The sequence below is a fragment of the Mastigoproctus giganteus genome, chromosome 7 (genome assembly GCF_048544385.1).
Source record: "Mastigoproctus giganteus isolate SK-2022 chromosome 7, ASM4854438v1, whole genome shotgun sequence".
Classification (NCBI taxonomy): Eukaryota; Metazoa; Arthropoda; class Arachnida; order Uropygi; family Thelyphonidae; genus Mastigoproctus; species Mastigoproctus giganteus.
The window spans coordinates 78,712,626-78,738,938 of record NC_143581.1 but is presented as its reverse complement, the minus strand read 5'-3'; the positions used below and the strand labels follow the sequence as shown (position 1 = coordinate 78,738,938).

At 35.7% G+C, this 26,313-nt stretch overlaps 1 protein-coding gene across 3 annotated transcripts in view; it reads left to right on the top strand.

The window, feature by feature from the left end:
- The window catches only part of LOC150083015 (uncharacterized), a 487,383-nt gene that overhangs the window by 391,873 nt on the left and 69,197 nt on the right, over window positions 1-26,313 (top strand). For all 3 annotated transcript variants that reach the window (XM_090377743.1, XM_090377741.1, XM_090377742.1), the window contains 2 exons: window positions 9,609-9,725; window positions 14,981-15,139. In XM_090377743.1, coding sequence (XP_090233869.1) covers window positions 9,609-9,725; window positions 14,981-15,139 — 276 coding nt within the window. The remainder of the gene's footprint in view (window positions 1-9,608; window positions 9,726-14,980; window positions 15,140-26,313) is intronic.

The window sequence follows — 26,313 nt, the reverse complement described above, 5'->3', positions numbered from 1 at the left end:
TGTGTCTGAGAAAAATCCATTGCATTGTAAACAAGGAAAAAGAACATTTAATTCCAGACAAGTTTAATTTTGCTGAATAGCTGCTTTTGAAAATAATGTCATTATGGCATCTGTTTTCCATGTGTAATGAGAATCCCACGGGAAATAGCTTTTCCCATCTGTATTATAACTGTTTAAAGATGGGGGGGGTTTCTATTTTTCTGTCTTGTAAAATTTGTACTCAGTTTGCTGAGTGATGGATAGAAACAGAACTGACCTATGTGTAGAGAGGATCTGCAGGCACAGGTAGGAATGGACAGAAACTTCCTTTCCAAGGTCATAACGAGGATTAAAGCTGAATTTATAGGTTTGACCTAGAAACAAAGCAACAGCCTTCCCTGTAGAAAATCCCACCATCTCCATGTCCAAAAAAAGGTAAGGTTGGTCAGATCAAACATCGAGCATGTTGATTATTATCTTTGACTCTGGAAACTCCAAGATTCCTTCTTCCAGCGTAAATCATCAGTTGTACATCGGGGTCCTAAGGCAATTTAGGGAGAATGTTGGGAGAAAGCACCTATACAAATGGCACACTCAGGATTGGCTTCTGCATCATGACATCACGGCTTTGTTGGTTCACAGCCAAGAATCAAATGGTGACGTGCCCACACCCTCCTTATTCTACTGATGTGGATCCTGTGAAGTCTTTCTCTTCTCCAAAATGAAAATCCAATTAAAAGGAACTTTGTGAACAGCATCATGAAACAGAAGTTCTAGAGATGCTTCAAACAGATGGGGAGAAGCACTGTAATTTATGTATTAACTCTGGAGGAGAACTGTGCTGAATGAGACAATGCCAACCTGTAAATAATGTAAGTATAAATTAATTTGTCCACCGGTGTGGAAACATTTGGCTTGCACCAATTAATTCTAACAGATTTTAATGGTAACAAACCATTTTAGTAATAAAAGATTAATTTACACCATTGAACAAGGAGTAGTTAATGATAGAAATACTAAAAAGGATTTAGGGCTACAAGCCTCAGACTGGGAAATTTACTAGACAAACAAGTTTGCACAAAGCATCATTTTAGTTTGTAGCAAATATCCGAAGTAAGTGAAAAGGCATTGTTTTTGTTATTTATTACAAACTAAAATGATGCTTTGCACTAATTTATTCATCTAGTAAATTTCCCATAGTCTGAGGCTTTCAGCCATATACTCTTTTTAATACGTTACTATTGCACACCATTTGGCATCTCTCACATTGCAGAGTTAAACTTAATAACTGGATTGTCACTTATTGTATTGCTGGGGTACCTATCCACCTACTGATAAGAAGCCAACAAGCTTCGAAATGTTGCTGTTTTGGTGGTGGTATCTGCCAAGAATAAGTGACATTAGTCTTCTATACTGGTGAAGCTTTGCTTATTTGAGACAGTGCAATAACAAGCAACTCGTGAAAGCATTCAAAATATGAAATGTAAAAAAAAACTACGCCATTTCACCTACTTCATTGATTTTCTACGAAGTAAACTGATTTTCTATGAAGCACTAACTTGTTTGTAATAGAAATACTGTATATACAAAACAAGTAGAAACAAGTAGTATAATTTTAACACTACAGTGGTATAAATAACCGTACAGTTTATGACAGCAAATAGAATTGATAAACATTGGATTATGGTTAATATTATTTTTTATTATCCCAACTTGCCTGAGTTCATTATAATTTTATACCTCTTATTGTTAACTATCTTTCCTTGTTTTATCTGCCTTCAACATTATTTAGAACATTTTGAAGAAAAGGAAGAGGTTCTTACTTCACCTACACTGAGTTATCAAGCAATCTGTAAACTATCTCCCATCAAGCTCCTTACATTATCCATATTCCATAACCTTTATTTATAATCTTTATATATTGCCTTGTTTGATTTTAAATTTAGTGAGGTGCTAAAGTATTTTTAAAACATGTTACACATAACTGTAATTGGATACTACAATGTGGTCATAAAGGAACTGGGTGCAAAAAATAATTTTGATATCATATGCTTGGATTTCAGGAGAACTTTTGATATACTATTGCATGTGGAAAACTACTGTACAAATTGGAAGAGCATGGCTTTAAGGGTAAGTTGCTGCTGTGGATAAAAGGATGGTGAGTGGGAGAAGACAAAAAGTGGTAATCAATGGACACTGCTCTTTGTGGGATAATGTTATTAGTGGAGTTCCCCCAGAGTTTGGTGTTGGGCCCATTGTTGTTTTCTATATTTATCGACGATATTAATGAAGGTATATCAGGCTTAATGTCCAAGTTTGCAGATAATACGAAGGTTGGTGGGGTTGTTAATGAAAGTAATGATAAGCTACCGCAACAGGGTCTAGAAAAGTATGGCAGATGGGCTGAGTGGTGGCAACTGAAGTTTAACATTGACAAATGCAAAGTACTGTATATGAGTAGCAGTAACCCCAGAGAAATGTATCAATAGAGTGTTACACTCAGGGTAGTGAAGAATGAAAAAGACCCAGGGTGTAATTGTGTGGACAGACTGCCAAAGCTGCTCAGGAATTTTGCTAGCAGGGATAAGGAGGTGATTATCCCCTTGTATAAAGCAATGGTCAGGCCACACCTTGAATACTGCATACAGGTCTGGAGGCCTCATTTTAGGAAGGATGTAGAGCTTCTGGAATGAGTGCAAAGAAGGGCAACAAGATTGATGAGGGGAACAAAGAGTTCTCCCATCAAGAAAGGCTTAAGGTCTGCAAATTGTAATGTCTGGAGAATAGCACCTGTGAGGTGATCTCATTGAGGTGTATAAGGCCTTGAATGGCTTGAGCAAGCTCAGTGCTGATGGGATTCTTCCTCTTGTTCATATTACGCACCTGAAGGGGCATAAATTCAAGTTGAGGAAAGACAGTTGTAGAATAGATGTGTGGAAGTTTGCCTTTAGCCAGTGGATGGTTGATTGTTGGAACAAACTTCCATATGTCACTGTGGAAGTTGATAGCTTAAATAAATTCAAGTAAGAACTGGACAAACATTTTAGAGCATATGGATAGGTTAAATGGGAAGTTTTTTTTATTTTTTATTTTTTTTCATTTTCTTTTTTTGGCTGATGCTGTATAAGCTTGCTTTCTTGCATCATATTGCCTCTATTAATGTGAATAATCAACACAGTGTTGTGGCTACTGTTGAAGAAAAGTAAGCTCACTATATTTAACTACAAGGATTATGCTGATTTCTTGTCTCAGAATATCAAAAGGTATATTCTGAATAAGTTATGGCACCTTGTGGACCTCTAAAGACATACCGATGGCTTATTTTATCCCCCTCCCCCAGTTTCCACTATATCTATAACTTTCATTCTTTGAGATTATGATGTTTCACTAATTTCCAAAAAAATATAAAAAAAATTAATTAATTTAATATTATTAATTTTTGATACATTGGTATTAGGTTTGTTTATATAATATATTGCTACATCCTTAATATATTTGAAAAGTAAAAGAAAGCTAAAGCAGAAATAGTGAACAAACCTCTAAAGATATTTTAATTTATATTTTTTTATTATTTGGCTTCATACCAGGCAAATAACATAACATGGAACTGACACCAATGTGATGATTTTCTTAGCATTTAAATACTAAGGAAATCATCATAATTGGGTTAATGCCTTTGAAGGATTACGAGAGAGAGAGAGAGAGAGAGAGAGAGAGAGAGAGAGAGAGAGAGAGAGAGAGAGAGAGAGACCCATCAAGCACTTAGCACAGGAATCCTTTGTCCCACAGGAAGCAGTTATAGTTGGGAACTTAATTCTTAGGAGAATGGTAAATATATTATGGAACAAAGGACAGGTGGAATATAACCAGGATGTGTCTGCCAGTGGACTAAAGTTGATAACATTGAAGAGCAGCTATCATCTTCTATGGGAACAAAAGAAGATACTGCTTTACAAGTTGGTACTAATGATATTAAGAGAAGATCTGAAAATTTAATTAACAAATACAGTGCAATGTTGTAAGTTAGAATGGATATTAAAAGTTTCTGCAATTCTGTCCAGACGAAGGAGCACATGAAGAGAGCCTTATCAATTAATTCGGCTTTGGAGAGACTGTTCAAGGCTCATGGGGTAGAATTTTTCCCAGTATGATCTTTTAATAGAAGGGAGTGCAAAAAAATTATTTAATGATTCTATCGAAGCAGTGTTAGATGGGGCAGAAAACTGCTAGCTAGGGTGGGGTGAATACACAAAATAATGGATTAGCAGCATCTGTAGGGGGTTTAACTGATTCTGCACAGATTCTATTGGAACATGCAGCAGCATCCTGAAAAATGCAGGAATTTATTACATGAAGAATTTACTTGTATACTCCTTGTTCCATGAGGAGACCCAGCAGCTACTGAGACTCCTCATGGAAAAAGCAAATACGTGGACTATGTTATGGTTACTAAGAGTAAAATGTGGGTGCATGTATAATTGGGTGTACACTATTCAGGAAGAGGAATGCTAGAGGTGAAGTAAACTCTGGCAGAAGCTAGATGATTTTGTAATAACTGAGAGGAAAGTGGAGGAGAAATTGTTAAGGATAAACATAAAAAAGGCACCCGGGGTGGATGAGATCTATCCAGTTATATTAAAGGAGGCAGCAAAGGAAGTAAGCAAACCCTTAGCCATAATTATGAGAGCTTCTTTGGACTCAGGGGGGGGTACCCATAGATGTTCAAATGTGACCCCAATTCACAAAGGAGGATCAAAAGCTGACAAAAGTGATTATAGAACTGTTTGTTTAACTTCTGTTCCAGGAAAATTAATGGATGCACTGGTTAAAGAAGCACTGCAGGATCATCTAGACAAGACTTCAGTTATAGCTGGGACGCAGCATGGTTTTGTTAAGGGGAAGTCTTGCCTGACCAATTTGATTGGATACTATGATGCAGTCACAAAAGAACTGGATGCAGGGAATAACTTTGATATTATATATTTGGATCTTAGAAAGGCTTTTGATACTGTTGCACATGGAAGACTGCTGCACAAATTGGAACAGTGTGGCATTGGAGGCAAATTGCTGCTATGGATAAAGGGATGGTTGAGTGGGAGAAGCAGAGAGTGGTAATCAGTGGACACATTGTCTTATGCAGATGACATTAAATTCTACATAACATCATCTAATCCTAATCAAGCAGCTACCATCAATCAACTGGCCAATCAAAAAATACAACTAGAAATGTATCTAGATTCAATCAGTCTAGAACTTAATCACACTAACAAACAAATGGTTAAAGAATGACATACAAATCTATATCACAGGGGAATCTATAGCAAAAGTCATCTCACATAAGGACTTAGGCTTAACATGGGATGAGGGCCTCCCATTTCAGCAGCATCTAAATGTCACCAAAATGGAGACCTATGCAGCAGTGTGGCTGCCTATGCCAAGATTCATAGCAATACATGATCTTCAGCTTATCATCCAATATGTCCAATGCTGCCTTTATCCTATTCCATTATATTCCTCCCTCATCTGGTCCTCAGCACCTAAAATTCACTTCATCAGATTTCTCAGGTTAGAGTACTGGATCCTTAAATGGCTTAATAAAATAACAAGGAGACAGTATACCATCTCTAGATCAGTGCTCTACTCCAATTTAGAAGTGATGCCTTGGAAACAGCAGATTACTGCCCAAAATATTCTAACATTCACTAAACTCGTAACCGGACGCATAGATTCCCCCAGAATGGATGACATCGTTAGGACTTCCAGGACAGCAGGACGCTGCCAGGCGGATCCTCGGCTTCCTCTTCAAACATGGCTAAACAATCTAGGTCACCTAATTGCAATGTTCCCTAGAAACACTATCCAGCTTGTCAACAGACTAGTGATTGATCTAGACAAGTTCTGTGACTCAAAGGAAACTTTCATTGTGGATGGAGCTATGACATCTATTCCCGCTGGAAAATCTGTACCTAAATGTTAAATCGGCTACAGAAATTTGTAAATATTTCATTATTTATGGTTGTTATTTTTGTAAGTTTGACCTTGTTACATCCACTGATTGTTAAAACTGATTCATATTTTTCATATATAATGTAAACTTGTTTGCTTATATTGAATGTAAATAATTAATTGTATTACAGATTGCCCTCCTGACTGAATGGCCATGTAAGGGGTTCAGACCATATTTATTGGGTCAATAAACTGATTTAATAATAATATGGAAAATGTAACAATAAAAATTGCTGCACCAGCTAATTTTTCTAAAATCACAGCGTGGCCCACGAAAGAAATCTAACTGAATTTTTTTTTAATATGGCCCCCGTATGGGAAAAAGTTGGACACCACTGCAGTAGAAAGTTGAGCAGAGCCCATCGTCAGCATCAGGAATACCCCTTAATCAGCTGTTGACCAGCACAACTTCTCCGTAGTGGTACAGGTGGTCAGATAGGTTTTTAAGGTGCCACTAAGTTGTAGAATGGTAATTCCCTTAGCTCTCTTAATTCGTGCAGCAGCACTAATTGCCTGAAGGCCAGAAATGTGAACTGTGTGTACAGAGTTAGTCTGTTCATCGTATGAAAATTTTCTTTGCTCAGTGGAAACTATTTTAAATGTAACTATTAAACTATATTAAACTATTTTAAATTTTATAGCAAATTTTTTTTAATACCCCTTGGAATTCAAAAAAAATTACTATAAAAGGAGTTCGTTAAATAGAGGTCCAACGGAGTAATTTAAAATTCTAAAAATGGTTATAAAGTTTTATATAGAAAATATCCATGCATTTAGTTAAATAACTTTAAGATTATTTGAATAGTAGGTAAACACGTGAAAAAATTTATGGAATACTACAAATTTCAAAGTGTACTGCATCCAAATGTCACACGTCGCTATTAATAAAGGTGCCGGTATGGCGTACCATTGTGTACTGTCTCAAAAAAAGCACTGCAAATTGAGGAAGGATAGTTGTGGGATTGATGGGTGGAAATTTGTCTTCACCAACTGTTGTTGGTTGTATATCAAAGGGTTTTGTGGAGATGGGTAGTTTGAATAAATTCAAGGAGGCACTATACAGAGGGGATGGAGAGATTATTATTAACATATGGTGCAAGGAAGGCTGAGGCTTATGCTGCACTAGCCAAAAAAAAAAAAAAAAAAAAATTTCTGAATTACCCTGAGAGAGAGAGAGAGAGAGAGAGAGAGAGAGAGAGAGAGAGAGAGAGAGAGAGAGAGAGAAAATGATTATATTCAGCTCTGGACCCTGGGTGTGCCAAGCCCATACTCACCACATGTGAGCCCCTGGGATAAATGGTATGAGAAGTGCTGCGTGTTTTTTTTTTTTTTTTGGGGGGGGGGGATTTTGAGCTTGGGTTTTTTTTTTTTTTCTGCATTATTTGCTGCTTTTAGTACTAATGCTTAAAGTTAATATGCATTAACTTTAAGTATTAGTACTTAAAGTTAGTCCTCAAACCTTAGCACCAGTCCTCAAACTCAAAGATGAATGAATGAAAGGAAGGATGAAAAATAGTGACAAATATCTTATGCAGATAAAGATCATAATCATTTAATTACCTTTCATAATACTCAATACTTCTCAAAGGCTACCTTCTAGTTATGGTGTATGATAGTTCTTCAGAATGTATTGAGTACTGCCATCTAGTTATGCGTTGCATAATTAGTCCCTGTCTTTTGTACTGAGTTTATACCAGTTATAATGATCAAAAGGCAATAAATAAATGGAAAATTTTGAAAGAGTTGGTTATATATTAGTTTTTGCAGTTAAATTTAATAAATAGGATATCACATTTTGTAAATGGGATCTCAAATAATTTTCATTTATATATGCTACTTACTCATACTTGTAGAGATGCTAATAACTTTAAACTTGAATTTGAAGTTAGATAGTACAAAGACAGTATATCAACAGTATATGACATAGCTGCGTGAGTTTAGTAGCACGCACTCGTTGAAGTGGACCTGGTTCAAGCCTGTGACTACTAAATATGATTGACATTTGTACTGATGATTATTGTAAACTCCACTGACCTGGTAGTTGTGCTGGAGTATAAACAAGAACATACGCGATGTACGACTATTAAATTATGAGGCTGTTGCAATAAAATAGTAATATTTCATAACTTACAAGTTATCCCCTCTGAAATTGTGTGTGTATGTGCATGCATGCACCCAAGGCTTGCACACACTTGTCTATGCATTTATTCCAAGCACAGAAACATTTCTGGAAGTCATCTTCTGTAAGCCCTTTTAACACTTTCATCATTTTTTTCTGAATATCTTCAATGGACTAAAAATGGGTTCCCTTATAAGTACAGTTTTCGGTTCAGGGAAGAGAAAAAAAAGTTACGGGGGGGCCTAGGTCTGGTAGGAAAAGTGCATGTTCGCACACACGGGGATTTGTTTTTTGGCCAGAAACTGGCAAACAGAGTGCATTATGTGCTGGAGCATTGTCTTGATGGACCATCCAACCATGCTTCTGCAATTCTGAGTCTCTTTCTTCAAAGTTTTTCATGCAGCCTTGTCAGAACTTCAATGTAATATTCTTGATTGACAGTCTGATTTTGTAGGACACATTCAGCCATAATAATTCCTTTAATATCGAAGAAAACAAGAAGCATGGTTTTCATTTTTAATTTTGACATTCTTGCTTTTTTTGTTTGGAAGGTATGGATCAGTAAGATATAAATCTTCAATTTTTTTCAAAACAGCTTCACAAACTGGGCATCTTCTCATCCTTTGATCTTCATTCAAATTTTTAGCATCACTTTTCTCATGCCTAAATTTTCAATTAGAATTCGTCTCTTTCTTTGTCCATATTGAGTTCTGATGCAGCCATTTTAATGCTTAAACAACAACCACTTTTAATCAATGTCCTTATCCGGTCCACATTTTAAAAATTTCTTGTTTATACTCCGGCACAACCACCAGGTCAGAGGAGTTTACAATAAATTATCGATCAAACATTAATTGTATTTAGCGGTCATGGGCTTCAACCCTGGTTCACTCAAAGATCTCAGGAGTAAGTTCACTCAGGAGTAAGAATGTGTGAAAGTTTTTTTTTGAATACTGGATGGTCTCATTCATCATCTTTTACATTCTCTCTTCCTTCTAAAAATCTTTTATGGCATTCAAACACTCAAACTCTTGACATAGAATCTACCCCATAAACTTGACATAACTCATTACTTTCAGTTGTTTTCTCTGGTTTTGTTAAAAAATTGTGGTTGATTTGTTCAGTTCTTTTGTCTGTCATTTTTACAGTAAAGTGCAAAAACACAAGGTAATAAAAACTCTCTCCCTCACTGCAACTCAAATGAGCATGCGGGAACATGACTTGGTAAACAACTATGGAAAGTTTCAAAGTCAGCCGTAACTTTGTTTCACGGGTGGCAATTGGTGTGTAGTGGCTGTCTGTGCAGTCCTGTTATTTAATAGCCACCTTGTATATAAATCCAAAATGTTTATCTAAAAAGTATAGTCTTCCGGTTACATTTTCAAAATTATATTAGTCAGTAGATTTTTAGTTCCCAAGTACTGTAAATTTAATTCATTTATTACTATTAATTTTATTATTATTATTTTTATTTATTTATTTTTTATCTGAACTGTTTTTACAGCTTCAAGTTCAGTTACCAATCCAGAAAAGACACTGTATGTTGAATTTGATGATGGTGATTCTGGTCGTATTTTAATTGAAGATATCCGTCTTATTCCTTCTGAAACATTAGCTTTCTGTAAGTTGTTAAACTTTCGCATAAGTTTTGTTATGGTCTGTTGCTATAAGAATAAGCCTAAATTACTAATTTCTGTGTGTTTGTACAAAAGAAATTATAAGAATATTGTTACCAATCATTTTAATTATGGTGTTTGTAGAGAGTTGTGTCCCTTAAAAAAAAAAAAAAAAATATATGTATATATATATATATTATATAATTGTGTACCAGGTACATAATGAGTTGCTGCCGCTCTACTCTGAGACTGATAGTATCACTGATAATGTCACAGTGGCAGCTTTTAAAAATGTCTTAACTGCAGGAACTCCTTATGAAACTAAAATTATGTGTAAAGTTATCATATCATGAAGACGTATTATAATTCCGATACCGAATTATTTTAGGAAATTGTCTTTTCGCCTATCTCCCATTTCCTTTTCGATAATGAGTAGTAAATTGTGCAAGAGATATCTTTTAATGTTTCACTCCATTTTTCATATTTATCAAAATTACTATCTTTCCATGTATCCAAAGACTCACTGCCAACTTGTTGTTCATCCAATTTAGCTTTTGATTTATGTAATTTCTGACACTTATGTGGCCATACCATTGGCATATATTCAATTGCTCTTGAAGATACAGACATTGGGTATCGTAATAAATGCCAAGTGCCTCTTGTGAACTCATCTCTACAGAATTCAATACATCTACACTTAATGCCCGTATTAGCTTAGTTATATCCATATCAGGATATTCTTCTTGTAGCTCTATAATTTTCCTTTGCAGGTTGCTTATTCCTCTGTTAGTTTTATTCACATATTCAACTACATATGCTGCACATGAATATTCTTCTATGATAAATCGTAAATCCGAATTAGATTTGAGCACTCCTAAAACCCGAAGATTGTAATTATTCATAAATTTCTTTTCTATTTGGCATTTAAGAAATACATGTGGTCGTTTGATACCAGTCCTCAAAATATTTAGATAGTCTTCTTATTGGCATTAATTTGATTTTTAAAGAATTCTTCAAAATTAACATGAGTCCAATTCTAATGAGTCGTGCATAACACCAATTCTAATGAGTCGTGCATTTTACAATAAGCTGATCTTCGATTGTCATCTGTGGCCATCGGTATCAATATACGAGTTTGTTACATTGACCAAAAAGGTACTTCAAATCGAAATTCGCGTCAGTTTGTTATTATTTTTATAACAGGTAAAACTATGTTTATGTTGCTGTAAATTTGAATAATCTGAAGTTTTCTCTATAGATCATAATGCATTTATCATTTGGATTTCTTCTTCCATCCCACCTTCTTTTTCTTCTAATGGTGCCTTATTCATCCATAATAATATGTGCATGTGGACTTTCTCGTTGTTGAAATTCAATGCATTTAAAGAAATTCACAACATAATATTTCCCAAAAGGGCTATAGGTTTTCAATTTTAAAATTTTGAGTAAAAAATTCAGAGCTACAGGGCTCAATAACTTCCACTATATTTTAATATATTAAAAAGTAAGAGATTACCTCAATCTTTTTCATGGAATGCTTCCAGTCCATTCTCTCCCATATGTGACAAATAAAATAAGGTGAAAAAAAAACAAATTAATGAATTCCCTCACTCATAGAGATATGACCAAATCCGATGAGCAACAGAATCAAAAACAGAGAGCGCCCACCCCGACCCGAAACACATCAAACCACCGCAGCAAGACCACGAGAAGACATTGTGTCATAATAAATAGTTAAAACTGCTTCTGATAATTTTTTTTTTTATCCTTGCCTTTTCCCATTGTTATATGGGATGAGCATTTTTATCGTTTTTGGCATGCAATTTTTATGGCCAGATGCCCTTCCTGACGCCAACCCTCACCCTTTATTCGGGCTGGGAATATGCGTTGGTCATTCCCTGACCTGCCACATCCTCCGTATTTGGTGGGTACGGGCTCGAATCCAGGTCTAATCAAGAAGCATGTGCTATGCACTACTGCTCCTGCTCACCTGGCTATGGAGGTGCCTAAAACTGCTTCCGATAATAAATAATTAAAATCACAATTAAAAAGATTAAAAACTATTAAAAGTAAACAGATTAAAAGTTAAGATTTGGATGAATACTCAAATTAAACAAAATGCACAGCTGTTTCCCTTCCTTAAGCAGACCACGCTTTTCGGTTGATCGCCGTATTCACAGAATGGGAATATCGCAAAGTGTTTGTGTGGGTATTTGACTCTGAAATATAGAGAGATTATTTATATTGGTGCATGCACAAAAATGACCAGAAATCCAAAATTAGATAAGGCTGTCGCACATTGAATGAATTTGTGTAGTTTCATTTCAAGCGTTTCAGCGATCAATAACTTTATGTAATTGTGCTGTATATTTAAAATTACCACTTCATTGAATAGGAATACGTGACCATCATTGACCACATGAAACCACATAATTCAGAAATTTATTTTTTTATTTTTTAGCTTGTGCAGCATAAGCCTCAGGCTTCCTTGCATCATATGCTAATAATAATAATAATAATATGTGTTTATATGTAACTTAATTATTGCATATAAACTTTGGGATATCATACTTGGGCCATTGGTCAAAATTTGGAATCAAGACAATGCAATTAATGCTGTCCTTTCTTGAAAATTAAATATATTGTAATTTACTCAAAGTAGTAATTTTGTGTTAATAAATAAATAAAAGCCCACACCCATACATGGCATGTGTGCTGCTCTTCTGCGTGTTACAGTTTCCAAGGCCAAAATAACCAAAGGTCATGCAATTTCATAAAATGGTAGGAAGGCAGGCTAACATCATTGAGTATATGCTACATGCTGCTGACTCGTGATGCAGCCATAAGCAATATGAATTTTTTTTTTTTTTTTTTTTTTGTGTCAAAAAACAAATTCAAATTGCTTTTGTCAAATTATTTATGCAGAAATCAACTTTGTTTTTTCTTTATAAATAATTAACTTATTTAATTTTTTATACATAAATCAATCAATCAAGTCCTTTGATTAAAAAAATACATCTATGTCAGCAGCCAGCTGCTGATGCAGATGTTCCCTGTACTGCTGCCACTTTGTGCTTCTGATGCTGCAGATGAATTGTCCATTTTTTTCCCAGCTTGACCTATTTTTTTAATCAAAGGACTTGATTGATCAGTTTCTGTATATTTCTACAGAAATTTGACAGAGGGCAAATTCAAATTGTTTTAGACTGATTTATTCAAAAAATTTAAAATACAGCCAAATTGGGAAAATAATGTGGTGAATATATCTGATTTTGTGGAAATGTGGAAAATATAGGGGATTCACAGAAATCATATCATGTAGTCTTGTATATGTATATTTATTTATTAATTTTTTAGGTTAGCATATATGCATCAAGTACTTTTTGTCTTCTTGTCCATCTGTTCACATAACAACTCGGCTTCTAGCAGGGGGATTTTCAAAAAATTTTATATTTGGCTCTTTTCTTTTGAAAAGAGCCAAACATAAAATTGTCACACCCTACCAAATTTCATTAAAATTGGACCAATAGAAATCCGACAACAATCATTTTTTGTTTGTCCATTCGCATGTAATACCTCATCTCCCACTAGGTTGATTTTCATGAAATTTTACATTTGACATGATTTTGTCAAGCCATCCCTAATTTAAATGAAAATGGACAAATAGGCAATTATTTCTTTGCCAGTCTTTCTGCATCTATTCTCAATTCATGGGTTTTTATGGAATTTTATATTTGGCTTTATTAGAATGATTTTTCAAGCCTTCCCAACTTTCATTAAAATCAAATAAATAGAAATCTGGAAATTAGTATTTCTTGTTCTCATATATATGTTGTAGGCTATCCATATATCTTATATTGTAGCTGAGGCACTGGATGTTGTGTTTTTTGCCACATGTGCTGATTGCAGAAATGAAATATTCTCACTTTACCACAAATTTTTTTTTTTTTTAAATTATGAATTATCACTACTTTATTATTACTTTGGTAATGTGTCTGAAATGTAATGTGTGCACTTGTAAATTTTATTAACTTATTTAATATATACATATGTATAAAAGCAGAATGTCATGCATAATCTAATTTTGCAATTGTCAGTTTTACAAACTTAAATGAAAGGGACTAGTAGTTCTGTGTTTATATTTTATGTTTGCAACATTTTTTTTTTAAATTTTTAGCAGAATTAATATAAGTATTGCAACCTATTAATAAAAGGTCAAGCAAAGCAGGAAAATTTTTCCAGAAAAAAGTTTGGCACCTCTCAGGTATATAGCAGAACCAAAAGGCTCATTTCTACCATTATGTGATGTGCATTTCAGTAATTATGTCATTTGATCAAAGTTTACATTGAAACTTCTCTCCGTGGTGAAAATGTTACTGTGTGGTGTTCGGCTTTACATCACACTTTTTTACTGGTATGTATTTCCTTGAGGAAGAAATTAATGGGGTATTCAAAACAGTTATAGTAACTGGGGAAAGATATTTCAGGATATTCAGTCATCAGTTTTCCTGAATCAGATAAATTGGGCTTCTTTGACAGAATCATATTCCAGAAAGATGAAGCTTTACACCATTTTCATCAGTGTAGCTACTCTTATGAAGATTGCACGTGGCAGTATCATTGGTCATAGTTTTGATATTTAGTAATATCCACAAAACTCCAGAATTTAAATAAATCCCTATGACTTTTATTAGTGATGCTGCTTTACAAGATTACCATTATCAAAACTCAGCCTTTTTACAAAACTTATCCTTCGACTTTCTTCATAGAATGAAAACATGCAATTGGGATAGAGATTTTCAGTTATTGTTTTAAGCACTGATAATTCTTATTCTTATTATTTTTTTTTACCTGCCTTAATAATTGAAAATGAAGGTGAACATTTCATTTATTGCACTAATTTGAAGAACATTTAAAACATGAAAGATAATTTTTCATTGAAAAGCAGGGTAATTAAGCAGTTAGTGGTTGAATATTTTGGTAGAGGGAATTGAAATTATTGATTAAAGAAAGGATATTTTAAATGTTATTACACACATATCTATTATGGCATTATCTCTACAATGAAAACTTCTAATCCACAACGTTTTCCATAGAGAAATGTTGAAATATTTATCTTATTTATCAAAAAAAAAAAAAAAAAAAAAGACTAAGAAAAAAATTCCATTTGTAATAAATTAATTCACTTGTGTAACTAATTCATTGTAAAATTCACTAGTTCATCTTTGTGTCTGTTTTAATTTTGATATTTAACTTTCAGCCAGTCATAATGGACATCTTAATTCAGAAAAAAATAAAACTTGTATATCAGGAAACCAAGGCCAAAACATACTACAAGGATCTCTTTACACAAATGATAGCAGTTCAGATAACTCAAAAATTAAAAAGTGTAAAAGGGCATCAAAAGCAAAAGAAAGAAGTAAGTCATCATAAAATATGAATGTAATCTTTTTGTAGCATATATATATATATATATATATATATATATATATATATATATATATATATATATATATATATATATATATATATATATATTTGAGTATCAGAATATTAGAATTAGCAAAGAATGTGAGGAAGCTTAATATTTGCAGTATCAGATAAATAAATAAAAAAAATTATAATAAATAAAAACTTTAATTCCATTATCTGTCTGTCCTTCTGAATTTCCACAATCTCCATCTCAACAAATTCAGGTAGTAGTTTAAACAAGCTAGCTCTTACTAATTATGCTCAGACTAAAAGCAAATATCAAACATTCTCCCTTTTCCTTGACTCTTCAGAAAGAGATAAAATATCCCAAGCATTCAGCCTATCAAACCTCTCAGATATTTGAGTAGACTGTACTTCAATGGAGTCACCTAGCAGATGCCAACTCTATTTTTGCAAACCACAGAACTTCAGATTATCCCTCTGAGAGTACTCCCTTGCACCTCTTGCTAATCTTATTTTTATTTGCACCCTCTCAATAAATTCATGTTTTCTGTAGAATGCCACCTCAGAATATTTATATAGTATCCCAGATGTGGTCTTGTTTGAATCCTTCCTTGGCATAACCTGAGAATCATCAGAAATTCAACAATTGTTAGGTTTTAAGCAGTTAGACACACCAATGACCCTGAAAGAAAACAACTGGTTATGCTTACACAAGTTCTAAACAGTTGCTGCACCCTCTCAAAATATGTAAATAATAACAATGGCCAATGTGATTTTACCTCATTTCTTACAAATAGTAAACTATAATAAAAAGCAAGATGAGAAGTATTAAAAAAAAAAAGAGCACTTTTACAAAGATGTGAAGTATTAAAAAAAAAAAAAAGAGCATTTATGGGAGAAAAACTACTTCTCTGTTCTCTGACTCACTTCCTAAGGAAAAATTGAATTCTCCTCACAGCTTCTACAATATTACTTATGCTTTGTCCCTAACAATGGCCTCCGTAGCCGAGTCGGCAGGAGCGGGAGTGCAGTAGCACACGCTCTTTGAGTAGACCGGGGTTTAAGTCCCTGACTGCTGAATACGGTCGATCTGCCAACCCGCATTGGACCAGCGTGGCAGATTATGGTCCATTTCCCTCAGCATGAATTGTTGAGGAGGCTTCCATCCTGCAGTGGGTTGATAATGGCTGCACTTTACTTTTTGTCCCTAACATTGAAAATACTCCATGGACTATCCTGACTGCTTACCTACAGGGCTGGGGCAACTTCAAACCAGATAGAATCAAAAACTCCATATGCCTTTGTCTTCCTCTGCTAACTTCAGTTGCTACCTGCAAACTTTCTTCTCCTTGTGCCAGAAGTAATCTGAATCAAAAAAATAAAATCTTTGAATGGCATAGTAAAAAAAAAATATATATATATGAGTATTCAATGTAACTCTTTAAAGGAAAAGTTTAAAGAGTTACATAGAAAAGAGGTATACAGTAGATGAAATGGTTTCATTGGAAGCAAGATTAATAAATTAGGTATGACAGATGCACCTAAAAGCGCAAAGCAGCATTAAAGGATGCAAGAGTATATGTAAGTTGTATTAATATTAAATTAAATTAAGTATGCATACATGGATGTGAAAGTTACACAAGGTGCCAGTAACTATAAGGGTGAGGAAAGTAGAAAAAGAATAGTAGATTAGTGAAAGGTGAAAGAATGTTAATATTCTAGAGGTTATGATGAATTAAATAAATTATGGGCTGAATTGCCAAGCTAATATAAAGTGGGGGAACTGTAAAATAAAATTAGTAATACAGTAAACCCCCGCTATTCGCGGTATCTATATTTGCGGTCACTGATTTAATTTAAACGAAACCTAAAAAAATGTGAATTTTAAAGCTCTGTGAACATTTTCCGTCATAAAAAAACATGGGCGTGGCTAAAATTATCTTTCCCAGTCAGAACAGCCCTCAGTGGGTGGGGGGAGAGGGGGTGACAAAATCGTGAGCGTGGATGTTTCTCGCTAATCCTTGTTCAGTATGTGTTATGCACTTGTCATGGAAGGTTTCGTCGTTTGCTTTTAATTTATATGCTTATAAATTGAATAAATTGATATGCTTACAAAAGTGAAAAATCTATCGTTTTGCAGTGAGTTAGTGTAAACAGACTTTTTCGAGTGTGTTAATGGAAGAAAGTGACTTTATTGTGGACAAATTCTTTTCTAACCCCTACAAAAATATGGCTACGAATAACAAGTGAATTGTGAAAAGATCAAAGAAGGTAATGACATTAGCGAGTAAAATTCAGTTATTAGACAATTTCTAATGGTGAAAGTGTCTCATCAGTGGCAAAACATTATAAAATCAATGAGTCAACGGTACGATCAATCAAGAAATCGGAGGGAAAAATCCGCCGTAGTGTCCGTGAAAACGCGCTAATTGCTTCAAAAATTTGGTCTGTAACTCGTGATGTTAAATTAGAAAAAATGGAAAATGCCTTAAATCTGCGGATAGAAGACCGAACAAATAAAATAAAATTCCCTTAAGTTCACTCATCATTTGTGAAAAGGCAAAACACCTTTATCAACATTTTAGCGAAACTGGTGATAGAACTGGTGGGATAAGTTTTTTAGCTAGCAAAGACGCTGGTTTGAAAGACTTGTTTGAAATTTCTAGTAAATATTATATTTAAATTAAATTGCTTCTTACTTTCATTTCGATGCCTTATGCTTGCATTTCACTATGTACTGCATATGTACATAGTCATATTATGAAGGTACATATAATACATACATAGACAAAATTTTAGACTAGTTTTTCTTATATATTTCATACTTTGGAATGGAACCCCTTTATTACTATGGGAGCCATAACTCAGTATTCGCGTTTTCGGTATTCGCGGCATTTCTCAGGAACGTAACCCCCGCGAATAGTGGGGGTTTACTGTATATATATATATATATATATATATATATATATATATATATATATATATATATATATATATATATATATATATATACATTGAAACTTTCCTTTAACGGACAGCCATGGGGAACGAGAATTTGTCTGTTAGAGAGAAGTGTCCGCTAACAAGAAGTCTGAGGGAGAAAAAAAAAAAAAAGAAAAATCGTTAAACGTTTAATGTAAAATTAAGTTAAAATATATACAGATTTTGAACAATATTTTTGTAAATAATATACAATTACATACACAAGAGATAAAAAAAAAATCGTCGAACATTTAATGTAAAATTAAATTATATACAGATTTTGCACAATATTTTTGTAAATAATATACATACAATTGTGCTTTGCATATTATGATTTTATATTAAGAAAAATATATACAGTAATCACTTATTTTCTTCTGCACCTTCTTCCGGCTGATAATTTTGTTTTCAACATTTGTTTGGAGTGAAGAAACCATTGAAAGTCCTTCAGTATCTTCTTCAGCGGCGAAAAACATTTTTATATTGATTTGTATGAGCGCTTCTTCCATTTTCATTGGTGGTTCGTTGTTAATATGTTCTTCGACAGAATGACCTCCTTCCATTTCTTCATCCTCGTGAGGAACTTCTTCCTCATGAGGAATGAGTTCCTCATATGCAGACAATAAAAATATTTTATATCAACATAGTTCCGCAAATGCTTGGTTCCCAAGTTATTAACCGGAATGTCTTATCGCCCGCAGGTGATTTCCTTCATCACAAGGTACTCCATTTTGGATCTCCTTCGAGGCTTCCATTCCCTGGGCAGACGCCCATCCATGGATAAAGTCTAGAAGGGATATAATGACGGAGTCTAGAACTCAATAATTATTAAAAAGAAAATATAAAGTAACTAACAACACAAAAAACATAATCTCTTGGCCACTTAGCCTCTTTTCAGAAAAATCCGCTTAAAGAATATTCTTTGCAGATCTTAATTAAAAGAGTTCCCGCCCCAACCACGTGGAGACGGGCCTCTACTATCTAGACACAGTCTTCTATTAAAAACCTTCTGTACATATTCATTAAAACAATGGAATATCCATCTTTCCGCAAACAGGACATGAAGGGCATCCCTCTCCAAGCTGCCAATGGACAATCTTAATTGATTCCTATAATCTTCATACACCATACAATTGAACATAATATGTTCAGATGTTTCTGGGGAACCACAATAACAAGACTCGCGTTCCCGCAGCCCCAATTGATATAACCTCATGGCAAGTCCGTGTCCCGTCAACAAAAATGTGGCATGCAAACTAAATTGCAACCATGTCTTTTTCTTGTCTATAATATCTACTCTAGGGAGAAACATATGTTTGCCTGCCCTCGTCTGAACTTTCCCAATCATTCTGCCACTTTATCATTATTTTCTGAAATATTCTGACCTTTTCTTGTTTTATATCATTTCGATTATAATTCTGTCCTTCTTCTGGACAGGACAATATACCCATGATATCTTTTCTTATTTCTCTTTGTATAATAAGTCAGACCAGACAACAAAACACTATACTGGACAGGGATCTTGCCAGAGATCACCTGCAAGGCCTCTGTCGAGACAGTTCGACATGCTCGAGTTATTCCTAATAAAGCAAACCTTTGAGCTTGCAGAAGATACTTCTGTATTTTAACTAGAGGAACTCTATGAACCCATGCTCCGGAGGCATATGTCACAATGGGGATAAATAAACAATCATACAATAAATGAAGGGAACGACCCTTAATCCCCCAATCTACTCTTATAACCCTCCGGAGCTTAGCATAAAGGGTTCTTATTTTCTCACGCAAATATATCACATGTTTTGTAAAAAACAATCGTTCCTCTAGATTTAAACCCAAATATTTAACTTCTCTCACATATCGAACTGAATTGCCCAAAAGCCTCACAACTGGGGCACGGTTTCGTCTCAGTCTTCCCTTCAATAACATCTGGACAGTCTTATCTTTAGATACTTTCGATTCCATTCCGACCATGTACTTAAATCAGGAGCAAGCGGATATGCACTTTATGTGCGGTTTGGCGGACAGCAATGCTCTGGAGGCTCGACGTTTGTACCACGAAAGGTTCCCATAACGAAGATGTCCAGACAGGAAAGCATTTGAAGGTATCCATCGCCACCTTTGTGAACATGGGACCTTTACACCTCGTCCTGCCAACAGAGGATCGCCAAGATCTATAACTCCTGAAGTAGAGGGGTGGACCAACTGCCTGGCCTCCACGCTCATCTGATTTAAACACACTAGATTTCTTGTTGTGGAGCCATTTAAAATCATTGGTGTATTTGACTCTGGTAGCTGATGTAGAAACTCTCCGCAATCGAATTTTGGCAGGTTGTGAGACAATACGAAACATTTCAGGAATTTGGCATAGTCTTCATGAGAAGTTTCATGAGTCCATGAGACTTCTGCCTGAATACAGGCCTCACCATGTGTGAGGCCTATATTCTGGCAGAAGGTGGACATTTTGAACAATTACTATAAGGTGATGTTTACAGTTAAGTGTCGTAGACAGACTTTCAAAATTCGGAAAGCAAGCATTAACGGAACTATGTTGATATAAAATATTTATATTGTCTACATATGAGGAACTCATTCCTGAAGTTATGCCGTGTATTTTTGAGACACCCTGTATAGTTTAAAGCTTAAATATTAATATTTAGAAAAATAATTAACAAATTTAATTCTTGCTTATGATTATAAATTAATAATAATATATATATATATATATATACATTATAATATAATATTATAATTTTTAAGTGTCTGCTATGCTCCATACAAAGCTTCTCGCATACAAATTGACATCATGGATGCCTTATAGGTCTGCTGCTGGTCAACAAATTTATTGCTTGACGAATTTTATTATGTAGATTTGCCACATCATCGTCAGCGTTATTGCAGTTGGCCACTGTACTAGTTTTTATTATTTGTCATATAATAATCTATCAGTCTTCACATATAGTATTTACTTGTATTTTATGTCCTGTTGGTCATTTATATCAGATAATATCTTAAAATGAAACAGATTTTCGAAAGTGGTGCTGCAAAAAGTTTCCAGTAGCTCTTTTAATACATAGGGTTAGGAATGTGACTAAGAGAGACCCAGAAAAAAATTAAAACAAAATTTGAACTGAATAGGGGTCACATTTGGAAATTTGCCAGGGGGGCACAAGAGTTCTTAAAATGTCTCTGCGAAATATGCAAATACTTTCACCAATAAATGTAATCAACAGTTAATCCGGAGTTCTTTTGGAACATTTACACCAAACAATGAGCATGCTTAATGAGCAAATCGAATTTCAGAAGGGGGGGTGGAATTCTAGTCATGTGAGGAAAATGACTATGCTATGCTTGCTATTACTCAGAGGTTAAACCTTCCCAAGTTAATGAGAACGTGGTGAAGAAATTGTGGGTGGGGATTGGAAGATGACAAAGAGCCCAAGAAATGATTAGGTAGGTGTAAAATATTGACTGATATGAGCCAACATGCCTTGATGTCTGGATACCTCATTTTGCCACCAAATCCTAGGAATCTGAGTTTGGAGCTGCATATGGTGGCAAGCCTGTAAGATTCTCACTTCATTGACTTATGCTAGTTTAGTTTCCATAACATGAAAGAGAGTTGTTGTATTGGCAACAAGCCTTTGGCCTTTGATAACACAACTGAGGGTACTCTGTCATTTGGCATGATGCAAACCACACTGAACTTTGTGTGTGGATCAATGGAAACTGGTCCTGTAGAGTAATTCATGATAGGCACTCTTCCAATCTGCTGTTTGAATGTGGAGGATGCCTGGAAAATACTTACAGAAACATCTGTAAAATATTTCCAATATGTAAGATTGAAATTAAGTTTAGTTTTAAATTTTTAAAAGTAATATATTGATGCAAACTTCAGGCTATTTAGTTTAAAAATTGAATATCCTGAGGTGCTCAATGTTTTTCGAGAAGATTTAAGACTAGACTATTGCTAATCTCTCTCTCTCTCTCTCTCTCTATATATATATATATATATATATATATATATATATATATGGTGTCTCAAAAATATTGGTACAAACATTTAGGGGAGGTAGGTAACATCTAAAGGAATGTGAATCGCATAGGAACCCATAACCGGAAACGTCACCGTAAGTCAGTACACGGCGCTGTTCATCGGTTTGCGAGAGGGAAAATTTTTGGTTTACTCAATCAAGCAGTAGTCGCCGCACGAAGAGCATGCATCGATATAGGACCTGTGAGTTGACAGACATGCACCTAGTGTATGGATTAGCAGAGGTGTGTGCTCCCATGCGGCACAACATCGCTTCGCAATAAATGTGTGGGCAGGTATGGTCGGTGACTGCTTAGTCAGCCCATACCTGTTACCATCCCGCATGAACTCTGCTAAATATCAGATCTTTCTTGAACGAGTTCTACCAGGGTTACTTGACAATGTTCCAGCAAATGTGAGATGCAACATTTGGTTTCAACATGACGGGGCGCCTACTCATTATGGAAGGTGTGTTCGTGACAATTTGAACAGGCGTTTTGGGCGTCAATGGATTGGCCGTGGTGGACCTGTTGCCTGGCTCCCACACTCACCTGATTTATCGAGCCTTGATTTCTTTCTGTGGGAGTTCCTCAAATCTATCGTGTACGAATCGCCTGTGGAGACGGAAATGGATCTCGTGGTGAGACTCTGTGCTGCTGCTATTGTCAAAGAAACTCCAGGTGTGTTCGACCGTGTCTGCCAATCCATGCTGCATTTGTGTCACACATGCATCGTGTCTCATTGTGGAACCTCATGTGCATCGCGTCTCATGGTGGAGTTTTATTTTAATTTTATTTTTTAGTTTTATCTTATTTTAGTTTATATATATATATATATATAAAACTTCATTTTATTCATTTGACACTATAATTCATAATAATCTATAATTCATTTGACACTATCGTTAACAATTATAAAATTGTTAAGGTCTACAATTAAGCATGGACATTCTGAAGTCTATACTAAGTGTTAACTTTGGGATGGAAAACCAGCACATTGTTATGGTCTGCTTGAAACAGTTTTTATTTTGTCTTCTGCATCTATTCAAATAACTATTTTGTTTATGTTAGTTAGTATAGGGCAAGGAAATTTTCCCAAGTCACTCACAATTTATATTTTCTGATCTTATCTCAAACAGGCCAGTTTGACATGACTTGGCTCTCAGTTAATGCATAATTTTATACATTGAATTTATACATTTTTGTTATGCATTCTTCTGCTCCCACTCTCCTCTCTCTCTCTCTCTCTCTCTCTCAGGACTGGTTGGGAATACCTAAATATTTGCCATGGGTTTGTCCTGTAAATAACTAATTCAAATAAAAGTACACATCAGAGTGTAGTTTTATGACTACAAATTGTATCAAAATGGCTAGTAAGCCACCTTTTTGGAAAAGCAGTTTGCCACCAGACCTAGGGAAGAATTAAGTTACATATAAGCAAATTATCTGTGTAGCAGACAAGATTATATAGTTTTCATACAAAATCATAAGGATCGAGTTTACCAGTAGTGTATGAATATGGAGATTTACAATAGTGACAATATGAAATGCAATCAAACATTTATGTAATTTAAGGACGTTGATCTTAGGAAACTTAAGAGTTTGTATAGAGCCACCATCTTTTTGCTAATAATGTTTTTATTAAGGGTTAGTATTAGTATTAATCAGGCCAAATGATGCACAAAAAAAACTATTCTGCATCTTACACACACACACACCTCTATGTATATATGTGTAAAAAAAAAATGTTGATTTGTGCTTTAGCATTACGCGCTACCTTGCACTTTTGTCTCTTCTAATTTCTTCCCTTCATTTTTCCAGTATTTTGTTCGCTACCTTGCACTTTTGTCTCTTCTAATTTCTTCCCTTCATTTTTCCAGTATTTTGTTGCTTAGTATAGTTTCATGCAAGAAAGTACTTGAGTTGCTGAACCTTTTGAAGGAGTGAGTTTCTTTAAATGTCTGGGCCCTCAGCAGAGGGTTTGTTTTGCTAAGCAACAGGCTCTGTGGAGCATGTCTTCATTAAAATTTGAATACTCATGAAAACGATAGTTGAAAATGATGCTTATAAATATTGTCTTCTTAGTTGTCCTGGTATTAGAGTGAAATTATTTCAAAAATGAAATCAAAATTTATTTAAAAAAAAAAAAAAAGACTTCAGCAGTTCTACACCATGGCCGCCCCGTCTCTTCAAACCTCTGCCGTATACAGATTTCTACCCTCAAGGCACTGAAACGGGATTCATCCATCGTCATTCTACTGGCGGACAAAGGCCGTCGTACGGTTGTAATGAACCACACTGATTACATGGCGAAAGCCTTGCTGCTCTTACGAGACACTACCGTCTACAAACCCTTAACCATCAACCCCAACAGGGCTTTGGAACGATGGGAGTCAGAGGTGAATATCCTCATCAACACTTGGCTGAAGCAAGAGAAAATCACACAGTCAACCCGTAATCACCTCCGTGCCTCCGATCCCACGGTTTTACGGCCTGCCGAAGGTGCACAAAGAAGGCACACCACTAAGACCTATTGTATCCTGCTGTGGATCACCGACTTATGAGCTGTCTAAATTTGTCTCGAGACTTCTTTCTCCTCTAGTTGGCAAGACCACCTACACTGTCTCCAACAGTGTTGAGTTCATAGAAAGGATCCGCACTATATCCATCTCGCAAGATCAAGTCATGGCATCGTTCGATGTCGTATCACTCTTTACCTCCATCCCAGTGGAACTTGCCATCTCTTGTGCAAAACAACTCTTGGATAATGATGGAACCCTTAGCGGCAGAACTAGACTGACGCCTGATGACATTTCCGCCGCTCTCAGACTGTGCTTAACAGGGGGTGCAATCATGTTTAATGACTCAATCTACCAGCAGATACATGGCACAGCCATGGGTTCCCCTGTCAGCTCGGTCACAGCAAACATCGTGATGGAGGAGTTAGAGGGACGTGCGTTTACACACGCACTAGATCACATCGCCTTTTGGTGTCGCTATGTAGACGATGTGTTCGTAGTCATCCCTAGAGACTCAGGTCAGCGACTCCTAACCCACCTCAACTCACTATCGCCCTTCATAAAATTCACGATTGAGCTGGAGTTGAACAACTCTATACCATACCTAGATACACTTGTCCGGCGCGAAGACACATGCTTGAAGACGACAGTTTATCGTAAGCCTATGTGTGCTGGCCAATTTACCAACTTCCAGTCAGCACACACACGGGGCCACCTCCTCTCAACTGCCCGAACCTTGCTAACTCGCGCCTGGACACACTCCAGCTCCGCAGATGAAAGATGCAAAGAGATCACCAGAGTTAAAGTAGACCTTACGAGGTGTGGCTACCCCATCGACGTCCTTGACAGGTGTGATCTACAAGCACGCAACAACGTGACGACCAACAGCAACGCCAACAGTGACGAGTCATCCACGAGGGCATTCATCCCATACTACCCCAACCTGTCACAGCAGATTGGTAGAATCCTAAGATCGCATGGGATAAAGTGCATCCAACTCCCAGGCAAGAAACTGTGTTCTCTCCTTTCCAACATAAAAACACCTGTCCCCACCCTTCTACAGAGTGGTTTGGTCTATCGCATCTCTTGCCGTGATTGCACGAGCTGCTACTTTGGAGAGACTGGACGTCGACTCGAGAAACGTCTCTCAGAACATAAAAGGGCGATCCGTTTGGCCGATGTAGAACACTCAGCTATCGCCGAGCATGTCTGGACAACCCACCACGACATCGACCCACACCGCGATGTCGTGGTTGTGGACAGGTCCCACCATCACCTGAGGCGTACCTGGTTGGAATCGCTAAATATAAAATGCTCGGACACCGCTTTGAACAGGAACAGTGGTTGTCAAGTTAACCCCATCACAGAGTCAGTAATTCTATCCATAGACAAACGCTGGCTACGTCACCACCATACGTCACAGCTACAAACATCAACAAACAATTAGCCACGTGCCTCACGCACCATCCTGGCAGTGCATCTCTATTCCAACTGCCATTCAAGTATTTTAATCCGATGAAGGCTGCCACCCAGCCGAAAGCTAATTTATTTATTGTAGTTTTATTAATGCTCTGTGTAACAAAATAAAAATAAATTTTCGCATAAAGTTACTTTGCAGCACAGATGT